The sequence below is a fragment of the Patella vulgata genome, chromosome 1, assembly GCF_932274485.2.
Source record: "Patella vulgata chromosome 1, xgPatVulg1.2, whole genome shotgun sequence".
Taxonomy (NCBI): Eukaryota; Metazoa; Mollusca; class Gastropoda; family Patellidae; genus Patella; species Patella vulgata.
The window spans coordinates 31,653,357-31,672,929 of record NC_065879.2 but is presented as its reverse complement, the minus strand read 5'-3'; the positions used below and the strand labels follow the sequence as shown (position 1 = coordinate 31,672,929).

General features: G+C 33.8%; 1 protein-coding gene across 4 annotated transcripts in view; it reads left to right on the top strand.

The window, feature by feature from the left end:
- The window catches only part of LOC126825286 (SKI2 subunit of superkiller complex protein), a 31,227-nt gene that overhangs the window by 7,778 nt on the left and 3,876 nt on the right, over positions 1 to 19,573 (top strand). For 2 of the 4 annotated variants that reach the window (XM_050554880.1, XM_050554882.1), the window contains exons 11-24: positions 275 to 421; positions 622 to 706; positions 1,059 to 1,165; positions 1,770 to 1,916; positions 2,177 to 2,270; positions 3,577 to 3,789; positions 5,065 to 5,175; positions 5,298 to 5,528; positions 5,624 to 5,899; positions 7,448 to 7,827; positions 9,444 to 9,654; positions 15,612 to 15,722; positions 18,304 to 18,522; positions 19,288 to 19,425. In XM_050554880.1, coding sequence (XP_050410837.1) covers positions 275 to 421; positions 622 to 706; positions 1,059 to 1,165; positions 1,770 to 1,916; positions 2,177 to 2,270; positions 3,577 to 3,789; positions 5,065 to 5,175; positions 5,298 to 5,528; positions 5,624 to 5,899; positions 7,448 to 7,827; positions 9,444 to 9,654; positions 15,612 to 15,722; positions 18,304 to 18,522; positions 19,288 to 19,425 — 2,470 coding nt within the window. Of the gene's footprint in view, positions 1 to 274; positions 422 to 621; positions 707 to 1,058; positions 1,166 to 1,769; positions 1,917 to 2,176; positions 2,271 to 3,576; positions 3,790 to 5,064; positions 5,176 to 5,297; positions 5,529 to 5,623; positions 5,900 to 7,447; positions 7,828 to 9,443; positions 9,655 to 11,807; positions 12,641 to 15,358; positions 15,723 to 18,303; positions 18,523 to 19,287; positions 19,426 to 19,573 lie in introns of those variants that run through there. The other 2 variants (XM_050554891.2, XM_050554899.2) reach the window with 2 other exon arrangements.

Sequence of the window (19,573 nt, the reverse complement as noted above, 5' to 3'; positions counted from 1 at the left end):
TGAACATATTTTCACATATTAATCAAACAGGAATTTACTCCCTTGCCTGTGTTGAAAATGAATGTTACCGTTTCCTTAATCATCGATGCGATTTGATTTTAGTTGCTAAGGATTTACACTAATCCAACATGATATGAATCTGGTTGTCTTTAGAAGTGCCGTTAGATGATTTTCCAAAGCGATTACTCTAATTGTTATTTGCGCCATTGCTGAGATATGATTAATAACATCAGTGTTGTTGAGGTCTGATCTTTTAATTACTTGTTTCTTAAAGGACTATTTACACATCACCTATTAAAGCACTCTCAAATCAGAAGTATCGAGATTTTAAACAGACTTTTAATGATGTTGGTCTGGTAACTGGTGATGTACAGTTAAACCAAACAGCCTCCTGTTTAATCATGACTACAGAAATTCTAAGGTTAGTCATATTGCTAAATAATGATATGTTAGATAGGGTGTTTTAATAAAATAATGAAGAAATATATTTCTATGAGTTATCAAGTCTTGTTCACTGAAAACATACACCATTACCACCAGTACTTTCGTTCTCTTATACAACTTTCATTGTATTTGTTATACAAGGTTTTGATTTTATTAGAGATGTTTTATCTATTATAGATCTATGTTATATAACGGTTCTGATGTGATTCGAGATTTAGAATGGGTTATATTTGATGAAGTTCATTATATTAATGATTCTGAGGTAAGTGGATTATAGTATCAAATAACAAGTCTCATTTCCTTAATATTACTGAATACGACTGAATAATTTGAAATGTCATTTAATTTCAAATTAAGAAAATATGAGTTTCTTCTATAGTTGTAAATTATATTATAGACAATTTCTTCTTTCGAAATGCATTTTATATTTTCATTACCGTTGATAGATTTGAATATTGTATTTAGTTGATTTACTTTGAATTTGAGCTTTATTGTACCATATGATTTTGTTAAATCAGGATAAAGCTTTTTGTTATAGTAAATTTTTATTGTTTGTAATAGTTTTTCACAAAAGAGAAAAAGAAAATTAATTCACATTTTCCTTTTATTGTTAGAGAGGTGTTGTTTGGGAAGAAGTATTAATTATGTTACCAGACCATTGTAATGTCATACTACTTAGTGCTACTGTACCTAATACTGTGGAATTTGCTAACTGGGTGGGGTAAGTACAAAATACATTTATTAGACATAAATTCTGTGCAATTTTAAATTTTATCAGAGAACCACCTTCTTTGCAACCGATCTTTTTATCTTCATGCAGTCAAGACATTTTGTAATCTTCATAACTTAAATTCACAATTTAGATGTAATTTTTATAGTTTATGTCATAGTTTTATGTAATCTTCATAGTTTATAGTAATAGTTTGGATGAAATCTTCATAGTTTATAGTCATAGGTTAGATGTAATCTTCATAGTTTTAGTCAAAGCTTAGATGTAGGTCAAATCTTCATAGTTTACATTCATTGTTTATAGTTTAACTTCATGATTATCATGTAATCCTCATAGTTTTAATTCATTATATTTATGTAATCTTCATAATTTTGATGCAATCTTCAAAGTTTAAATTCATAATTATGAAGATATCTTCATAGTATAGATTCATTATTTGGACATAATCTTCATAGTTTAGATTCATAGTTTCGATGTTATCTTCATAGTTTAGAGCCATAGTTTCAATGTAACCTTCATTGTTTGAATATGATAGTTTTCATTTTTTAAATATTTTTGCAAAGATTTTGCACATTTTTTTAAAAATATTATTTAGACAAATAAAACGTAAGAAGATATATGTTATAAGTACACAGAAGAGACCAGTACCATTAGAACATTATTTATATACTGGTAATAGTAATAAAACTAGTAATGAACTATTTCTACTCATTGATGATAAGGGAAACTTCTTAACTACTGGGTAAATATAGACATCTTTATACATTCACATTGATTCATTGTTTATTAGAATTTAAGAGGACTACTTATTTTTAACGAAGAAGATGAATAATTTGTAGTCTTTTATTTGTAAACTTAACAATGTAATTTATAGTATTAATTTGCTTCTTGCATTAATTCAAAATGTTGCAGTATGTTCATATATCATGCAATGTATTTATATATTTCAGTTTTTATTTATTTATCAAGTTGGGTAAGCCTTTCTTACAATTTTTATTTTAGATATAAAAAAGCATTAGAAGCTAAGAAAGAGAGAGCTAGTAAAAGATCTCAAAATTTTGGTGCTAAAGTAAACAGGGGAGCTAATCCATCACAGGTTAGTGCTAAATACCAACAACAAAACTATTAACGGTGTGTGACCAAAATAATTATGTTGACCTCAAAGAATATTGTGTCAGATATTCTAAGTATACTTTACTGCTTGCAATCCACTTACATTAATTTTCTTTTAGTCCCTTACGAGTATAGGTTTTGTCTCTGTATCTCTTTCATTTTTGGTTTCTGGAATTCTAGTTTTGAAAATTAAAATATGAGATATTTGATTGAAATTTAGTACCCTGCTGTAAATAGCAGAGTTAAGGATCAAATTGCATTTTGTAGGATTCAGGATTCTGTTAACCTGTTAAGCGTACGTTTTTAAAACGTTAACTACCCCCTATTGTGTAATTAATTTGACGAAGTGACAAAGTACTATGTACTATGTTCTAAGAATAGGTGGGGGAAAATACCTCCAAGGCGTTATATTACGCCCTACACACAGTGAGTGGCAGTTGTCCAGGACGTAATATAACGTCCTACACATGCTGCGATCGTGGGGGAATTCCCAAGAACTATGTTCTAAGAATAGGTTGGGGAAAATACCTCCAAGGCGTTATATTACGCCCTACACACAGTGAGTGGCATTTGTCCAGGACGTAATATAATGTCCTACACATGCTGCGATCAAAAGGGAATTCCAAGGGATTCCCCCAAGTGATGAACTATGTTCTAAGAATAGATTGGGGAAAATACCTCCAAGGCATTATATTACGCCCAACACACAGAGAGTGGCAGTTGTGCAGGACGTTATATAACGACCTACGCACTTAACGGGTTAAATTTGTTTACTGAATTATGGCCTTTTGTTGACTTACGGTCAATGAAAATTGTGTTTTCCAGAATTTGTGTTGATTAAACTTTGTATTATTTGATTAAAGCTTGGTGCACTGCAGTATAGCCCTATTATAGATGCATGCATTATAAAATTTGTTGGGTCCAGTAGTGAACATGTTTTACTTCAACAGTGGTCTCAGAATGCTTGTTTATACAAGACACTTACATTCAGCCTTATTATTTATGCAAGACGCTATATTAAACTTTTTTCAATAAACTGCCATTATTTGCTGTTTTAACATTTCACCTTATATACATAAAAAATAACCAACAATGAAGGCTTTTAATCATGGTTGGTAACATTAACAGACGGAAGAGTTTGTTGTTGAATTTCAAATCACAAAGATGATATTAAAAAACCCTTGACATGTGGCATGTGTACCTAATACACCGAAGAATAAAGTTACTCAAAACTCAAACAAACAGGATATGCTGCATTGCTTTGAATTTTTATTTTAACTATTTTATAGGAAAAGAATATTTGGTTATCTGTTATTGAGATGTTAAAATCTAAGGATCAACTTCCAGCTGTAGCCTTTACTTTCTCTAAGAAGAAAATAGATGATAATGCCTACCATTTGCAGAGTTTAGATCTGACTAGTTCTAGTGAGAAGAATGAGATACATGTCTTCTTTCAAAAATCTATTAATAAATTAAAAGGTTCAGATAAATCTTTACCACAAGTAAGAAATTGTCTATATTTAATAAATTGTGTTTTTCTGCCTTCTGATGTTATGTTCTATTTATTGTCAGATTTTGACAAAATATAGTTGTCAAAGATAATTAAAGAATAACTCAGTGATGACAGTACAGGAAGTTGTAATTAGATCCTATTTGACTTCTGTTTGTTTATTTTATTGTCTATTTCAACGGTCACTCCTCTAACGCGGCCAGCGGTCACTATTTTACTAATAAATTCAACAAAACATCGCCCATTCAACGGCCATTGTTGAATGATACCATCTTGTCGTTCTTTCTTTTTACACTCCCGCTAATCCCGTGAGTAGTAGTTAATTAACTGAACCCCCACTGATCAGGTAAAAAGAAATGTAAAAATAACAATCAACCCGGGATTATCTGTTTATTAATCTTTTGTTGTATTAAACGACTAATCTGATCATTGTTTTCACGCGGCGTAACAACACATTATTTGATACTGATTGAATAAAATGAAAGTACCGAGTTTTGTCACGATCATCTAGTATCTCTTTTCCATTGCCACTTTGTTGTTAAACAGACGTTTTAGCGCCCCCTATAATATTACATACAGAGTTACATCCCCTGTAAATCAGTGATAAAATCAGCGATGTTTTTTTGTTCATGTGCTTTTTTTGATAAAATAAAATAAATTCATCGATTTTCTTCTCAAAAATGGATAAATATTATCGAATGCATCACAATGGTAGACAGTTGTATCGAAGGTTGGTACAAAATGACAAGTTTACAGAAATTATGTTCGAGATTTGAGTAAAGAATTTTCGTTCGGCGCAAGATTCAGCGATGATCAAATTTATCGATGCAGGTATTGATGTTCGCTCCCAATGCACCCAAGCGTAATTAATTTATGTCAGCACAAAAAGCACCGAGATTTTATTAAGTGGTCGAGTAATCGCTAAAATAGTTGGGGTGGGAAATACTCAAATTCACGGCATTTTGAAAGCTTTTAGATGCTATGATTCAGTATGATGAAAGTAAAAGAAATAATGGGGGACAGAGATCCAGTATTACTAAACAAACATGTATACGCGACTACTTTGAATTCACAACTAGATGTATTGTTATTGTTATACTACATGAATAAAAAAATATATGCAATCTATATCTTGTGGTAGGGGTTGGGGCAATATTAGATACCTCTAGTCAAAGAGCACCTTCATTAAGCAAGCATTTTTAAATTTCCCTTGGGTGCTTGCTTAATACAAGTTCTACTGTAGGTGATTTATTGTGATATATTCTAGGTAATTTTAATGGCTGATATGTTGAGGAGAGGAGTAGGAGTACATCACAGTGGTATTTTACCTATATTAAAAGAAGTTGTAGAAATGTTATTTGGTCGAGGTCTTGTAAAGGTATGTATCAATAAAATAAAATGAGTCTTTATTCCGAGATATAGGTTCTATCGATGCTTGATTTTGTCTAAAAATCTTTTTAAAAAATATGACAATTTTTAAGAACTATTTTTCTTCTTCAGATTTTGTTTTCTACTGAAACATTTGCTATGGGTGTGAACATGCCTGCTAGAACTGTTGTATTCGACTCTATAAGGAAACATGATGGTACAAACTTCCGTAATTTACTACCAGGTGAATATATACAGATGGCAGGTAGAGCTGGACGACGTGGTTTAGATACAACTGGTACTGTTATCATACTGTGTAAAGGTGACGTACCTGAAGCTGCCGAACTTCATAAAATGATGTTGGTGAGTTGCATGTTACAGTTACTATTTGTGTTAGTTTTAGTATTAAACTTTTGTTTTCTCCACAATTTAGAATTTGTTTAATCTTTTTATTTCAGGGTAAGCCTACAAAATTAGAATCTCAGTTCCGATTAACATATTCCATGATATTAAATCTACTTCGAGTGGAACAGCTACGTGTGGAGGACATGATGAAAAGAAGTTTTTCAGAATTCCACGCCCAGAAAGATGTATCACAACATAAAGAAGCTTTAGCAACACTTAATAAAAGTATAGCTGTAATTAAAGATATACAGTGTTTTACATGCTGTGTTGATTTAGAGAAATACTTTGAAGCTTGTAGTGATTATTTGAAATTAAAGAGAGATTTACAGGTATGTTGAGGATATCTTTTTGTGAATATCTCCATTAAACTTAAAACATAACAGAAATAATCAACCATACTATTCATGTATATCGCCATTTAGCTTAAAACATAACAAGGATAGTCAACCATACTTTTAGAGTATATCTCCATTTGGCTTAAAACTTAAAACATAACAAGGATAATAAACCATACTGTTAGCTTAAACAGGAATAGTATAAAATTTGAAATATTAGTTATGTGACATAACTTGTGTCTGTCAAGGCATAACTACTAGAAGCAGTATCATGTCTAGGACTAAATGGGTTGGGGATTTATTTCAGAAGGGTACAAAATGTGACGATAGAAAAGGGCACTCGAGGTACATTTGGTCCTTAAAGTCTTCATCTGGATATGGAGACTGGTGACCCAAGCTGTATTACACAGTGTCCGGATAAAACCAGACTTTTATTTTATAAAATAATGTGTAGGTGAAATTTACCGTTCGTTATCAAGTACAGCACATGGGTCATGCACTGTATATATAGACCTCTAAAAGAACAGCAATAGATTATCAGGTCACCCATTGAAAAAATTGACCCCGAAATCTTAAAAGGGTTACGTGTCCGGATAAGCGGATGTTGAAGTTCACGTCCAAACGAGCTGACATTTTCAGACATTCCTCTATACTTCATATGTACATTGACTTTTATTTCTGAGACTCTGTTAAAATGGAGATAGTTCCTTTAAGTGTAGTCAGTGTTGTGTGGTAATCTTGTTATACTGGTATAGTGCAATATCAATTTATGAATATGTTTCCTTTAATACATTTGCTGTGAACCAGTATTTTTCTGGACTTAAATACGAAAATAAGTCACAGCACTCGATCTGTCAACCAAACTCTTTTTCACATACAGGGGTAATATCAGTTAATGGTCGACAGACGCTGTTATGTAGTACATGTATTAAGGCCACTCAGCTATCATACTCCTTGCAGTGTTTCGTTTGATTAGACTTAATCCCACTCAAACACTGCTATAATGAAAGCCAATTTCTGTTCCAGTGCAATTAACAACCAATACCTAACTGCGTAACAATATCATTCGGTTTTAAACAGAGCTCCAGATATGTTTGCATAACGTTATGTCATGACTCACAAAATTTATTATGCCCAAGTAACCAGTGCATAGCAGAATATTGCAGAAAAACTAATTGCGTGACAAACAAGGCTATCAAGACGGCTACAATGTAAACAAAACTGCTTGGAGACAAACAATATTCTAATACCTAAAATCACTGTCCAAGTTTTAGGGAAGACCCCAGATTTAACGGAGGGCTGTCATGTTGCTGTACTTAGGAGAGATTTGATTGAACGGGAAGAATATACACACTCCCTCAAAAGCTCAAGTATCAGAAGTCAATCCAGCAATGGCCAGAGCGGGATTTCTCGGGCCATTGCTTCAGGAATATGCTCAACTATTGGTATTTATAAATGTTTTGTAAATTTTGCTATATATTCAGTACAGTTTCTCCAATTAAATTACTTACAGTCTATCATTTTTTTTTCATTTTTTTACAGTTGTTAATTCTGACTCATCCTATAGCCATTAAATCGCTAAGCCCTGGTAGAATAATAATAATAAACAATTCACAATTAAGATTTGCACTTGGGGTTATACTTAATACGTATACCGGAACTCATAATGAACGACTGTTCACGGTGCTGGTGCTAAGTGAGAAAGGAGTAGACTATACATCAGAGGATATTAAGTCTGTTAATAATAGTATTAAAGTAACACCAGTGTTAACGAAAAAGTTGTATGAGCCGGAGGGACCTAGCTGGCATTCTCTAGCTACTATACGAGGAGATGATATAGATGTTATAACAGTTAAAACAATTAAAGTTGAACCAGACAAGATTATAAGTGATGTTAAAAAAAGACAACAAGATCGATTTAAGTAAGTTAGAGTATATATTATTTATTTATTATCAAGATAGAGAAATGACAGAAATTCCTAAAATTTCAATTTTATCTAATTTTTAAAAATGAAATGAAGTGAATAAGATTTTCACTGATTATTCCGTTGAAATCAAAAGGTTGTTATATGAGCTGCGAGAGGATATCAGTTTTGAAACGAACAATACATAAAAATTGACTGTCAAGAGATACGAGAATGCAAGAAAGAAAAAGTCTGTTTCTTTGTAATTATCTATTTAAACATTTTAAGCGTTGATTATAGTTTGTCCTTTAAAACGTTGTTTACACCAACTCGTCATCACATTCCAACTGTTACGGGTTCTTTTACATGCACACCAATGTGTACACAGTATTTTGTAGTTTTGTTCCATCTGAAGGTCTAGACCAATCGATAGGATCTGAGAAATGAGGAAAAACAGTTTAGGGTCCACAATTTCGGCTTTATAAAATGAGGTCTGTCTAGTGAACGTAACAGATCTAATTTTGTTTTAGCCTTAAACAGGCATGATGCAAGAGCTAAATCTGCCTATTTCAGGTCTTTCTTTAGTCCCGAAATGTTATATAAATTATTAATTAGACATTAATTAACTTACCAAGACTATAAGCAACTCTCATTGCCATCGGATGTCTGCGATATTAAGTAGATTCAACCACGCTCTGTGGTTGATGTGGTTACCGTAAAAATGGATAGTGACAATCAAGGCTAGACTATAATTGTATCGCTGATATCTAAGCTCAGGATGAAGTAATTTGACTGAAATTTTCAACATATTCTATTTTCATTATTTAATTATTAACTATTATAGCAAGAACTGTCTGCTTTTTATCTAATCTTACCTAATGCCGCTTTAATATGTTACCTTTGTCGTCTATAGAGAGGATGCTATTCCTATTGACTCCTATTATGTCGTCTATAGGGAGTACGCTATTCCTATTGACTCCTATTATGTCGTTTATAGAGTGTATGCTATTCCTATTGACACCTATTATGTCGTCTATAGAGAGTATGCTATTCCTATTGACTCCTATTAGGACTGTTTTTGACACATTTGGTAGTTTAATGTTTTTACACTGAAGCCAACTTACACAAATGTGTACCCTATTGGGGACTGCCTGTATAAAGTTTTATTTCTGCAGCTGAAAGTGTCCAAATATTTGTTGTTCTTTCATCCATCTAGATTTATTTCATGTTCAACAACTCCTAGGGGGGTTGATTGGCTGAATGGTTAGCATGCGCGCGCTGTATCATAAAGTCTGTCATTGAGTCGACTGGCGTGGTTTCGAATCCCAAGGAGTGGGGTCGCCTGTCCAACCTCGTGGGTTTTCTCCGGGTCCTCCGGTTTCCTCCCACTGCTAAAGACCCCTATGCGCAAGCGAATTATTGAAATAAAATTAAACCATATGTTAGTCCCGAAATGACCTAGTTTGTGTCGAGTGGATGTAAAACCCCATTTCTCTCTCTCTCTCTCAACAACTCCTACTTGTCTTTTTTTGCTCTGAAATGAAAAATTGTTTGGGAGACATTCTTCAATTTTTTTTATTATAAATGTATTTTATATCATTATCAGTGTACGTACGTGTATTTTTCTGTTGCAGAGATAATCCTCCGAGTAAATCTGTATCAGTCGTAGCTCAGGAATTAATACGTTTAACGCAAGCTAATCCTCAAGGATTAAAAGGTTTAGATCCTGTGAAAGATTTCCGTATAAAAGATATAGATTATATGGAACAGTTCCGTTCTCTACAGTTCCTGGAGGAGAGTTTCGGTGAATATAATTGTGTCCATTGTCCAGTCTTTCATGAACATGTAAGTGATTTCTGAATATCTTTTAGTAATGATTTGTTCTATTACTGGGTTTCACAAACTAAGTACAATGTTGTTGGTGTAGCCATTTTCATTAGTCCAATTAGTGCAAAAAAATATGGTGAAATATACCCAATTTGTTTCATTTGTTTGGCTTTGGCTTTCAGTCATAATGAAACATAGTCATAATGTTATTCCTATAGTAGTTAGTGTATGAGAAACACAATACACGCTAAAACAAACAGACAAGACAGGCTACATAGACATTGCAAGAAATCAACAACAAATTATCACATCAACTGAATGGATCCAGTAGACATGGTACAAGGGTTAATCAGCGAACTGGATGTATGAGATGTGTTGTTGACGTTTGGGAAAGTAGGACGAGGGGAAATGTGTAGGGAGTGAAGTGCTGTAAAGGGATAGTTAGATGTATTATGAATGGTTAGAGTGGCTGTGGTGTTACGGTGAAATACTATGCCGCCACCGTAACACCACAGCTTTATGATTTGTTAGACAGGAGTGATGTAATGGGTGTCAACAACTGGGTATGCTGGTACCGTCGCAACGTAGCCGTGAAATATATATTGTGGGGGGGAAGGGCGGAAACGGAAATATATACAATGTTGACAGTATGTGCCAGGCATGAGGCTGCGCAGACCGAGCGGCAGCTCGATAGGGAGGATGTGGGAGGGTCACCCTCATAAATTTTTTTTTTTTTAAATTTCAGTTTTCTGTTAGCAGTGAAAACACTATTTTGGCATTGTTTGCGGGGTTAAACCTAAAAATCACATTAATACACCTATTGCACGATATTGTGAAACTAGCTGACGAAGACAGCTCGGGCGGCGATTGTTCGACTCGGGGCTGCTCTGTCAGTATGTAACAAACGCATTTAGTTGGCGTACAACTTTTAAAAACCGAATGTCAGTATGGTATTTCTCACATAATTGGTTATCGCAAAAACAGAGTAAACTGAAAGCGAGTAATCTCGACTCAAACCTATAGTTTACTTACTACACTCGTCACTAAGGCTTCCTATATTATTGTTTGTGGACGGTTTACTACTCAGTGATAAGCCTGCGCCGCAAAAAGAGGTCTCGCCTTTTATTATTAGTATAATGACTTCCTCATGTGCGGCAGGTTAGTTTGCTTCTAAAAACAGTGTTTTCCGTTCCAAAAAATACAAAAGTAATTTTCTACCAGATGACCATGGTTCTTTTCACCGATACTAGATAATTTCTCTCTGTGTAAGGATATAGCTATGGATAAGTTCATACAAGGTCAATAAATCCGCGGTCACTTCGGGTCCCACTGTTGAGAAAATAAACCGATGGGTTTGTTTAGTAGCAAATCGAGCGTGAATCAACTGAGTTTGTACTGAAAAATTTTTGAGTGATATGTATGAACTGTCTTCACACATTCGGTTTATAATTAGCGATACACAGGTACAGTGGCAAATGTTGTACTTCACAGACTGTTTACCTCCGAACTACCTCCGCACGAAATCCCCGATTTGGGTACTTGTAAAAGAAAAAGAAATAGTACCTGTGCGCGTGCCAGTAAAAAAAAAACCTAAGAGTTCGCGCATAAAAATGCCCGAACGTACCAGGCGCCAGGCCATCCAGGGGCCAACTGTAAGCGTACACTCATACTCCTCGCAGTGTTTCGTTTGATTAGAGCTAATCCCACTACTCACTGCTGTAAAGAAAGCAAATTCTTGTTCTAAATTATGACTGGTCAATAGTCCGATTAACAACCAATAGCTAACTGCGTAACAATGCCAAACAGAGCTCCAAATTGGACCAAATATGTTTACATAACGTTACGTCATGACTCACGATTTTATTATGCCCAATTAACCAGTGCATAGCAAAATATTGCAGAAAAACTAATTGTGTGACAAACAAGGCTATCAAATGTCAACACAGATATAATGTAAACAATATTGTTTTGAGACGAACAACACTCTCACCGTTTTTAATACCTTAAATCACTGTCCAAAGTTTTAGGGAAGGCCCCTGATTAAAAGAAGGGCTGTCAAGTTGCTGTGTTTGGGGATAGATTTGATTGAACGGGAAGAATAGACACACTCCCTCAAAAGCGCAAGTATCAGAAGCTAATCCAGCAACAGTTCATTTTTACATTTTATATAGCATAGCCGGATACATGTAGACAAGCATAGCACAGATTACAATACTAGCTAAAACCATTTATCCACCCTAGCCAGCCTCGCAGATGTCTAGGAACTCAGATGGAACCTCTCTGGAATCTAATGGAAGTCTGACTTAAAAGTTTAGTATGATTTCTTTTATAAGACTCATGCCTATTACGCACAGAAAGCCTGTTCATGGCCCTGAACCTGTGCAATTTGTGATATGATTGGTTGGTTAAATTAAGCCAAATGATGCAATTAGAATAATTCCACTCACGTGTAATCTCGTGGTATTTTATTGACACACAGAAACAGTTATGTTTTGGCTATATAACTCTCTCTATGTGTCAACCTGTCACTTATACCCTAAGTTGATTTAGTACAATTCTACATATATGTGAATTTAATAACTTGCCAAATATATTATTTAATGAAATATACAGCTATCTTATTTCTCTATTCTTTGTCTATAAATTTAAAACCAATGTCGCCACGACTATATTGCTACATTTCTTCCCCCTTTAAGAATATATGTATAAAATGTAGATATTCTAACTAATTTTTCACGCATCAGGCAAATATAAACGATTACTATACTATAAAACTAAGCTGTGAAAGAAAAACCCAAATAATCAAAAATCAAAAGTCGCATGCAAAAGCTCTCCAAAAAGTTAATCACTGTAAAATCCTATGACAATTCACTAAGCCTAAACCTAAACACAGAAAACACCAATTGTCTTTTTTTAAATCTTCAAGTGTCCTAATTTCAAAACACTATAACTCATTACGTAATATTTTATAAAGTTCAGGTTTCACTTTAAATTCTGTCTTGGGATATCTCAATTTGGTAAACTGGTAAACCATTTCCTCTTCTTGGATTTCCATTGGTCTGTTTCAGCTACCATAGTATAAAGTTGAAACTTTCTTTTTTCTTCTAAGTATGATTGGTTTGTACAATTTTATCCGTCAATCAAACATGTCATTGCCATCAGACCAAGAACTAACTATTCCTATTTTTTTAAAACTTTATTTTGATATTAGTCTAACATTATTATTAGTAACTCTTACTTTTAATTAAAATTAAACTTTATTTAATCATTAATAAACTTTGATGTGTCTCTTTAATTATAAATTTTCAAACTAACTTTGTCCTAACTCGATCATTAATGTGACCTTTTTGACCTAATCATTTAGAATTTCGTATTTCGTTCTTTTATAAACACTATCCACTATTACATAATCATTCCCTTTATTATTAAATTAGCCAGGATGACACACAGATATGGCCACTATCTGAATGACATCCCTTTTTATTCTACAGTAGGACGCTAAACCCCATTTTATTTAATTTATCTATAACTATGTTGAGAGAAAATGGCTGTACACTCCATTCAATCAGAACACAGTCTATATTTATATAAACATTACATTCCTAGCTTTCAATTACTTTATGATTTAATATCATTCAACTCATCACTGAAGTCACGTGACTTTCACACACGTCAAATTTAAAGCAACATTTAATAAATGAATACAATATAACAATTAGAAAAAATATATTAAACCTTTATATTACGTTTCTAAAGCAAAAATTTAATTACATAAAATTATATTCGGACAAAATCTACCGTATACCTCCACTTTTCTAAAAAAAAAGTGTCGTATTCTTACTTTAACCTCGTATTAAACTCGTACGAATGACTTTGTGATAATCTCACAATTTAACGAGCCAATAATTTTAGTTCTTCCCCAGGAAAACCATAACCAACACCCCTAGATTTACCATATGGGATCTTAACATAACCTAACTTTTTATTCAAAAGTTAAATTACTTAATTTTGAAACCTTGGACTAGAGCTTCAAAATTACACTATATACGAAACAACAAAAAACACAAATTAACGAATCACAGTAGAAAGTACGGCCATCTTGGAAACTAGAGATAATCACTCACAAACATCATCCTTAGATCTGCCGTCTTCCGACTGCGATCTGGAGACAACATTAGTTCCTTACTTTATTCCCTATTCCGTTTCCTTATTATTATTATTTGTCCTTAGTTATATCAAAACAATTTTTTTTTTTGAACCTACTCCCTAGAGACCCTCACTTTAACTTTAATTTTACTCAAATTTACTACAGGTCATGTTGACCTGATCATATACATACCTATAGCTAGTCACATTATATTGTTTACTAAACCTGTCTATCAAAACTTATGAATGACTATAATGTATTTCCTACAGTTAAATTTTAAATATTTAGTTTCTAATCAGATTTTAACTTTAAATTAATATTATTTGGTCTGCAAACAAATTTAACACATTTAATTTACCAAACAAAATGTATTTACCAACTTTTGCGACTATCTCCACCAAAAATTTTCCTCTGTTGCTGGATTGTACAGATCTTTTTTTCTTCTTAATGTATTCTTCTTCTAAAGTGACTTCTTACCCCAAAGGTCGAAACTTCAGCACGGCACCAAATCGAATATGTAAGACTATGCAGTGCTATGCAGTCACTGGTTAGATGTGGAAAATATGTCGGGAGAACTCCCCACATCCAACGTGTGATGCATACTCTCTTTTCTTCTAATCTTCTTCCAGGTTACTCGATCTCGTAGTCACGTGCACCAAATCGAATATGTATCACCATAGGCCTTCTGTCAGACGTGGAGACCGGGGATTCCAAAATCCGGTCGCCACATCCTACGTACGACCCATGCATCTTTTCTTACTACATATTTCTGTAGCCTTGTGATCGTCTAGAATTTGCCTCTAGCTGTCTTTACTTCTGCTTCACGTTGTGTATTTAATTCTTACAGTTTTCTTAAGACGTTTGTCTTCCTCGGTTATAACAATGCAACAGTTCGTTTTTACATGTTATATAGCATAGCCGAATACATGTATACAAGCATAGCACAGATTACAATACTAGCTTAAACCATTTCTCCACCCTAGCCAGCCTCACGGCTATATAACTCTCTCTATGTGTCAACCTGTCACTTATACCCTAAGTTGATTTAGTACAATTCTACATATATGTGAATTTAATAACTTGCCAAATATATTATTTAATGAAATATACAGCTATCTTATTTCTCTATTCTTTGTCTATAAATTTAAAAACAATGTTGCCACGACTATATTGCTACAGATGTCATATGTTCTAAAACAAAAATCACATAGCAACCATGCCATATTTGTTATTTTTTCGTTCAATATTTCTTTCGGTGTTATAAATTAGAACAAAAGAGAATAGTCCAGACATTAGTAATCTAGGTTTTGTATATGATAACTTTTATGGGAATAACTTCTGTTAATCTCACCAGTTAATTAGCAACTTAGTGTAAGTGCTCAGGAGATTAAGATTGTTCATTGGATAATCAGGTTTAGATTCTTGATTATCAAAGAAGCTGCCATATCTGAATTAAAATAAGGTTTTGTGTGTACAATTATAGGACTACTTTTATTTTCAGGTACCATAATGGTATCAGAATCTAAATCTGTAATAGAATTATAGAAATTTGAATTTCATTTGTATGACTAGTAAGAATACAATACTCTTACTAAACGTCCAAATAAAAGTGTTTTAAAATATTTTATTGCTATTTTGACCTTTTGGGTCAATAGATAGTATATTTATAGACTCATTTTTGGGAAAATCTCAATTTCGATCAAAATCAATATTTTCATTTGTTTTGTCTGTAGCTCATTATTAGATTTCGTGCATTTCGACTCATTTTACCTGCACAGGTCACATTTGTGCTAAATTATTGTTTACAATCGTGTCAATTTGTTTTCAGTTTGAACAAATCCGAGGTAATATGGAATTAAAGAATGAATATAAAAGATTGGTACATTTATTATCTGATGATAGTTTGATATTATTACCTGAATATCAACAACGAATGGAGGTAAGCTTTATCATTTACATACTTATCATTTACATTTACATACTTATTTACATTTACATACTTATTTACATTTACCCTTACTTATCATTTACATATTTATCATTTACATACTTATCACTTACATACTTATTACTTACTTACTAATCATTTACATTTACATACTTATCATTTATATTTACATACTTATTTACATTTACATACTTATCACTTACTTACTTATCATTTACATACTTATAATTTACATTTACATACTTATCATTTACATACTTATCACTTACTGGATTTTTTGCACTTTTAATGGCCTCCACTCCACTCACTTATCATTTACATTCTTATCATTTACATTCTTATCATTTACATTCTTATCATTTACATTCTTATCATTTACATTCTTATCATTTACATTCTTATCATTTACTTACTTATCATTTACATTTACATACTTATCACTTACTGGATTTTTTGTACTTTTAATGGCCTCCACTCCAAAGAGATCTTGATAATCAGCTTGTGGGGGAGGTCACGTCAAGAAAATTATAGGTGAACATGACTGAATGATGTTAACTACTTATATCTAACTTTTATTTGATTTTTCGTTCTCTACGGCACTAGTTATCTCCCATAATTCAGTGCAGATCTCACCTACAGCTTCACTTAACAGACCATTTCATTTGTCAATCTCTGATATCAATGAGAAAGTGGCTTATTTTAAAAAAATTTCATTCAGATTGTGTTGTCATGAAGACTAATAAAGCAAAATGATTTAATATCATTGAACATGTAATGTAATTTAATATAACATATACTATTCAAAAAAAGTAGGGGATATTTGATTTTGGGGGCATAATACTAAAATATGCAAATGACTACGAAAAAAGTCACTATAGAACCTAACAGAAGAAACATTTCCAGTTACATGTGACGCCCAAACGCACCAATAGCTACCGCATGGAATGCATGTGATGCTTGGGATCATCATGGGGGTCCAACCCAAGATTTGCACGACTCTGACTTTGAATGTTACAGTCATTGTGGCATTGAATTCCAGGGTGGAAACATCAGTTTAAATGTTTTAGTGACCAGAAAACAAATTTTGATATGCGTCGGCTTACCCAAAATGAAAGGTTACGTGCCCTTGGCATGCTACAGATCGGCACAACACAGGCGGTTATGGCGCGGACGATGAATGTTTCTCAGTCTGTCATAAGCAGGCTATGGTCCAGATACCGTGATACACAATCTGTACAGGACAGACCACGCTCAGGTCGACCAAGGGCGACAACTCAAGCCCAGGATCGATTTATCCGTACCTTGGCCTTGAGAAATCGTGTCATCACAGCAAATCAGATCAGCGCTCGTCTTCAAACAGACACTGGTGTGAGAGTGAGTGGCCAGACGATTCGGAATCGACTGCATAGGGGTCACCTTCGCGCCCGACGTCCTCGCGTGATCCCTTGTTTGAGAGATCATCACATTCAGGCAAGACGTCGATGGTGTAGGGATTGTCAACACTGGGATAATCGACGCTGGAGCAATGTGATGTTTTCAGATGAGTCAAGGTTCACTGTTGATTTTTTGGACAGACGTAGGAGGGTGTGGCGTCGTCGAAACGAGCGCTTCCAAGACGTTAACGTCATCAGACATGATCGGTTTTGGGGTGGTTCTGTTATGGTGTGGGGAGGCATCACTGTTGCTGGAAGAACGGCTTTACATGTTGTTGCAGGGCGTGTTACAGGCCAGTACTACCGGGACAACATCTTGGCAGTCCATGTTGTGCCGTTCGCACGACGTCATGGCCGCCGTTTCATCTTCCAGGATGACAACGCAAGATGTCACAGGGCCAGGATCGTTACAGGTTACCTCCAACAACAGAACATCACCACATTACCTTGGCCAGCACTGAGTCCCGACCTCTCCCCCATCGAGCATGTCTGGGACATGCTTAGACAGAGGTTACGTCAACGTCAACAACGTCCTGCCAATGTCCAAGAACTTGCTGCTGCGTTGCAACAGGAATGGGACAATCTGGACCAAAATGACCTTAGACGTCTCATTAGGAGTATGCCACGTCGGATCAATGCTTGTTTGGCAAACAGAGGAGGATTTACCCGTTACTGACTTGGTTGTGATGCTGTGGTAACTTTGCTGTTTGACCCCTGGTATCATTTTACCCTTATAATGGTCAGTCTGTGCCTTACTTAGTCTAACGATCATTTGGAATAAATCGATGAATGTGAACTTCATTTCATTTTGTCATTTGTTTCTTCGTCAGTTTCATTAGGTGACTTTAATAACACTTAAAAATCAAATATCCCCTACTTTTTTTGAATAGTATATAATGTAATTACACTCACCGGAACTCTGACATCAACTTGCTGCTCACTTGCTGCTCAGTGACACTTATGTTTTGAAAATTTTATGATGGTAATATAACCATGTAGTGCCAATGAATTCTTGATCTTAAGAATCTTGGCTTGTGCCAGTCTATCATTGATTTATAGAAATAAGACTTTTTGTTTTATGTTACAAATACATTTAACTCTCCAGTTTATATGTTTTTATTATTTACTATATTTTGTAGGTATTACGTTCATTGAATTATACAAATGATCAGAATACTGTACAGTTAAAAGGACGAGTTGCTTGTGAAATTAGTACACATGAATTGATTATAACAGAACTAGTGTTTGAGAATGTATTAACTGATCTTCATCCGGCTGATATAGCGGCCATCTTATCTTGTATGGTATTTGAACAAAAACGATGCAGTGAGCCAAATTTAACAACTGAACTAGAAAAGGTAGGAAGCTACAATCAGTACAATCTTTAACTAAATCATCTTGTAGGGTAGCTGACTTTGCCATATCAAATATGAGAAAAATATTTATAATTATTAAAGTTATGATGCATTATTTGCATTTTTTGCTAAAATATCTCACGGCTTAATCCATGGTAATATATACTCAGCTTGATTGTTTAACATTTGATTAAGAAAACATAATTAAAATATCAACACTAGATAACCTCCCGGCTTGGATTCAGTTGGATTAAAAAAGGTCTATCATTTCTGTTCACCCACAACAATATGGTGGCGTGCTTATCACATAGTGAACAGTATAGATCAATGAAATTTCAATTCAACATAACTTTGTAAATGCTGAACTGAATTGAAACATTTTTGGACTGATATTCCTATTAGAGATTCATCCTTCCCAATATTTTAGTTTGATAGGGATTCCAATTGCTTAAAATTCGCATCAAGACTTTAAGCAACAACAGGTATATTGAAAATGGGTGTTAACTCCAGTGAAATGTGGTTTATAAATACATAACAATTTGTCCGACAAAAGCTTAAGGAGGGTTAGAGGGTATGCCCTTTTGCACGCTTCCTCTGGATCTGCAACTGAAGAACACTACTTATGGCCTCTTCTCTGTTTTTTTAACATAAAAAATACCCACACCAACATTGTTACTATAGAAAATATGATATTTTAAGTTCTCTATGGTTCACATAAAGTCATAAAATCAACTACTGATTGATATTATAAATTTTTTATCTTAACAGGGTCGAAACCATATTTTAAAAATAGCTGAGAATATTAGTAAGTTACAGAAGGAGCATGGTATACTAACAGCTGAAGATTATGCTGAAAGGTTTAAATTTGGTTTAATGGAAGTTGTGTTTGAATGGGCTAGAGGACTGGTAATTAAAAATAATATTAATCTTTATTTAAATATACTTATTGATTTTCGACTATTACAAGATAGCTCTTGTTTGAATTTTAAGACATTGTTATATTTTTGAGCAGCAATTTTTTATTCCGGTCTGGATAACCTACCTAAGCTTAGAC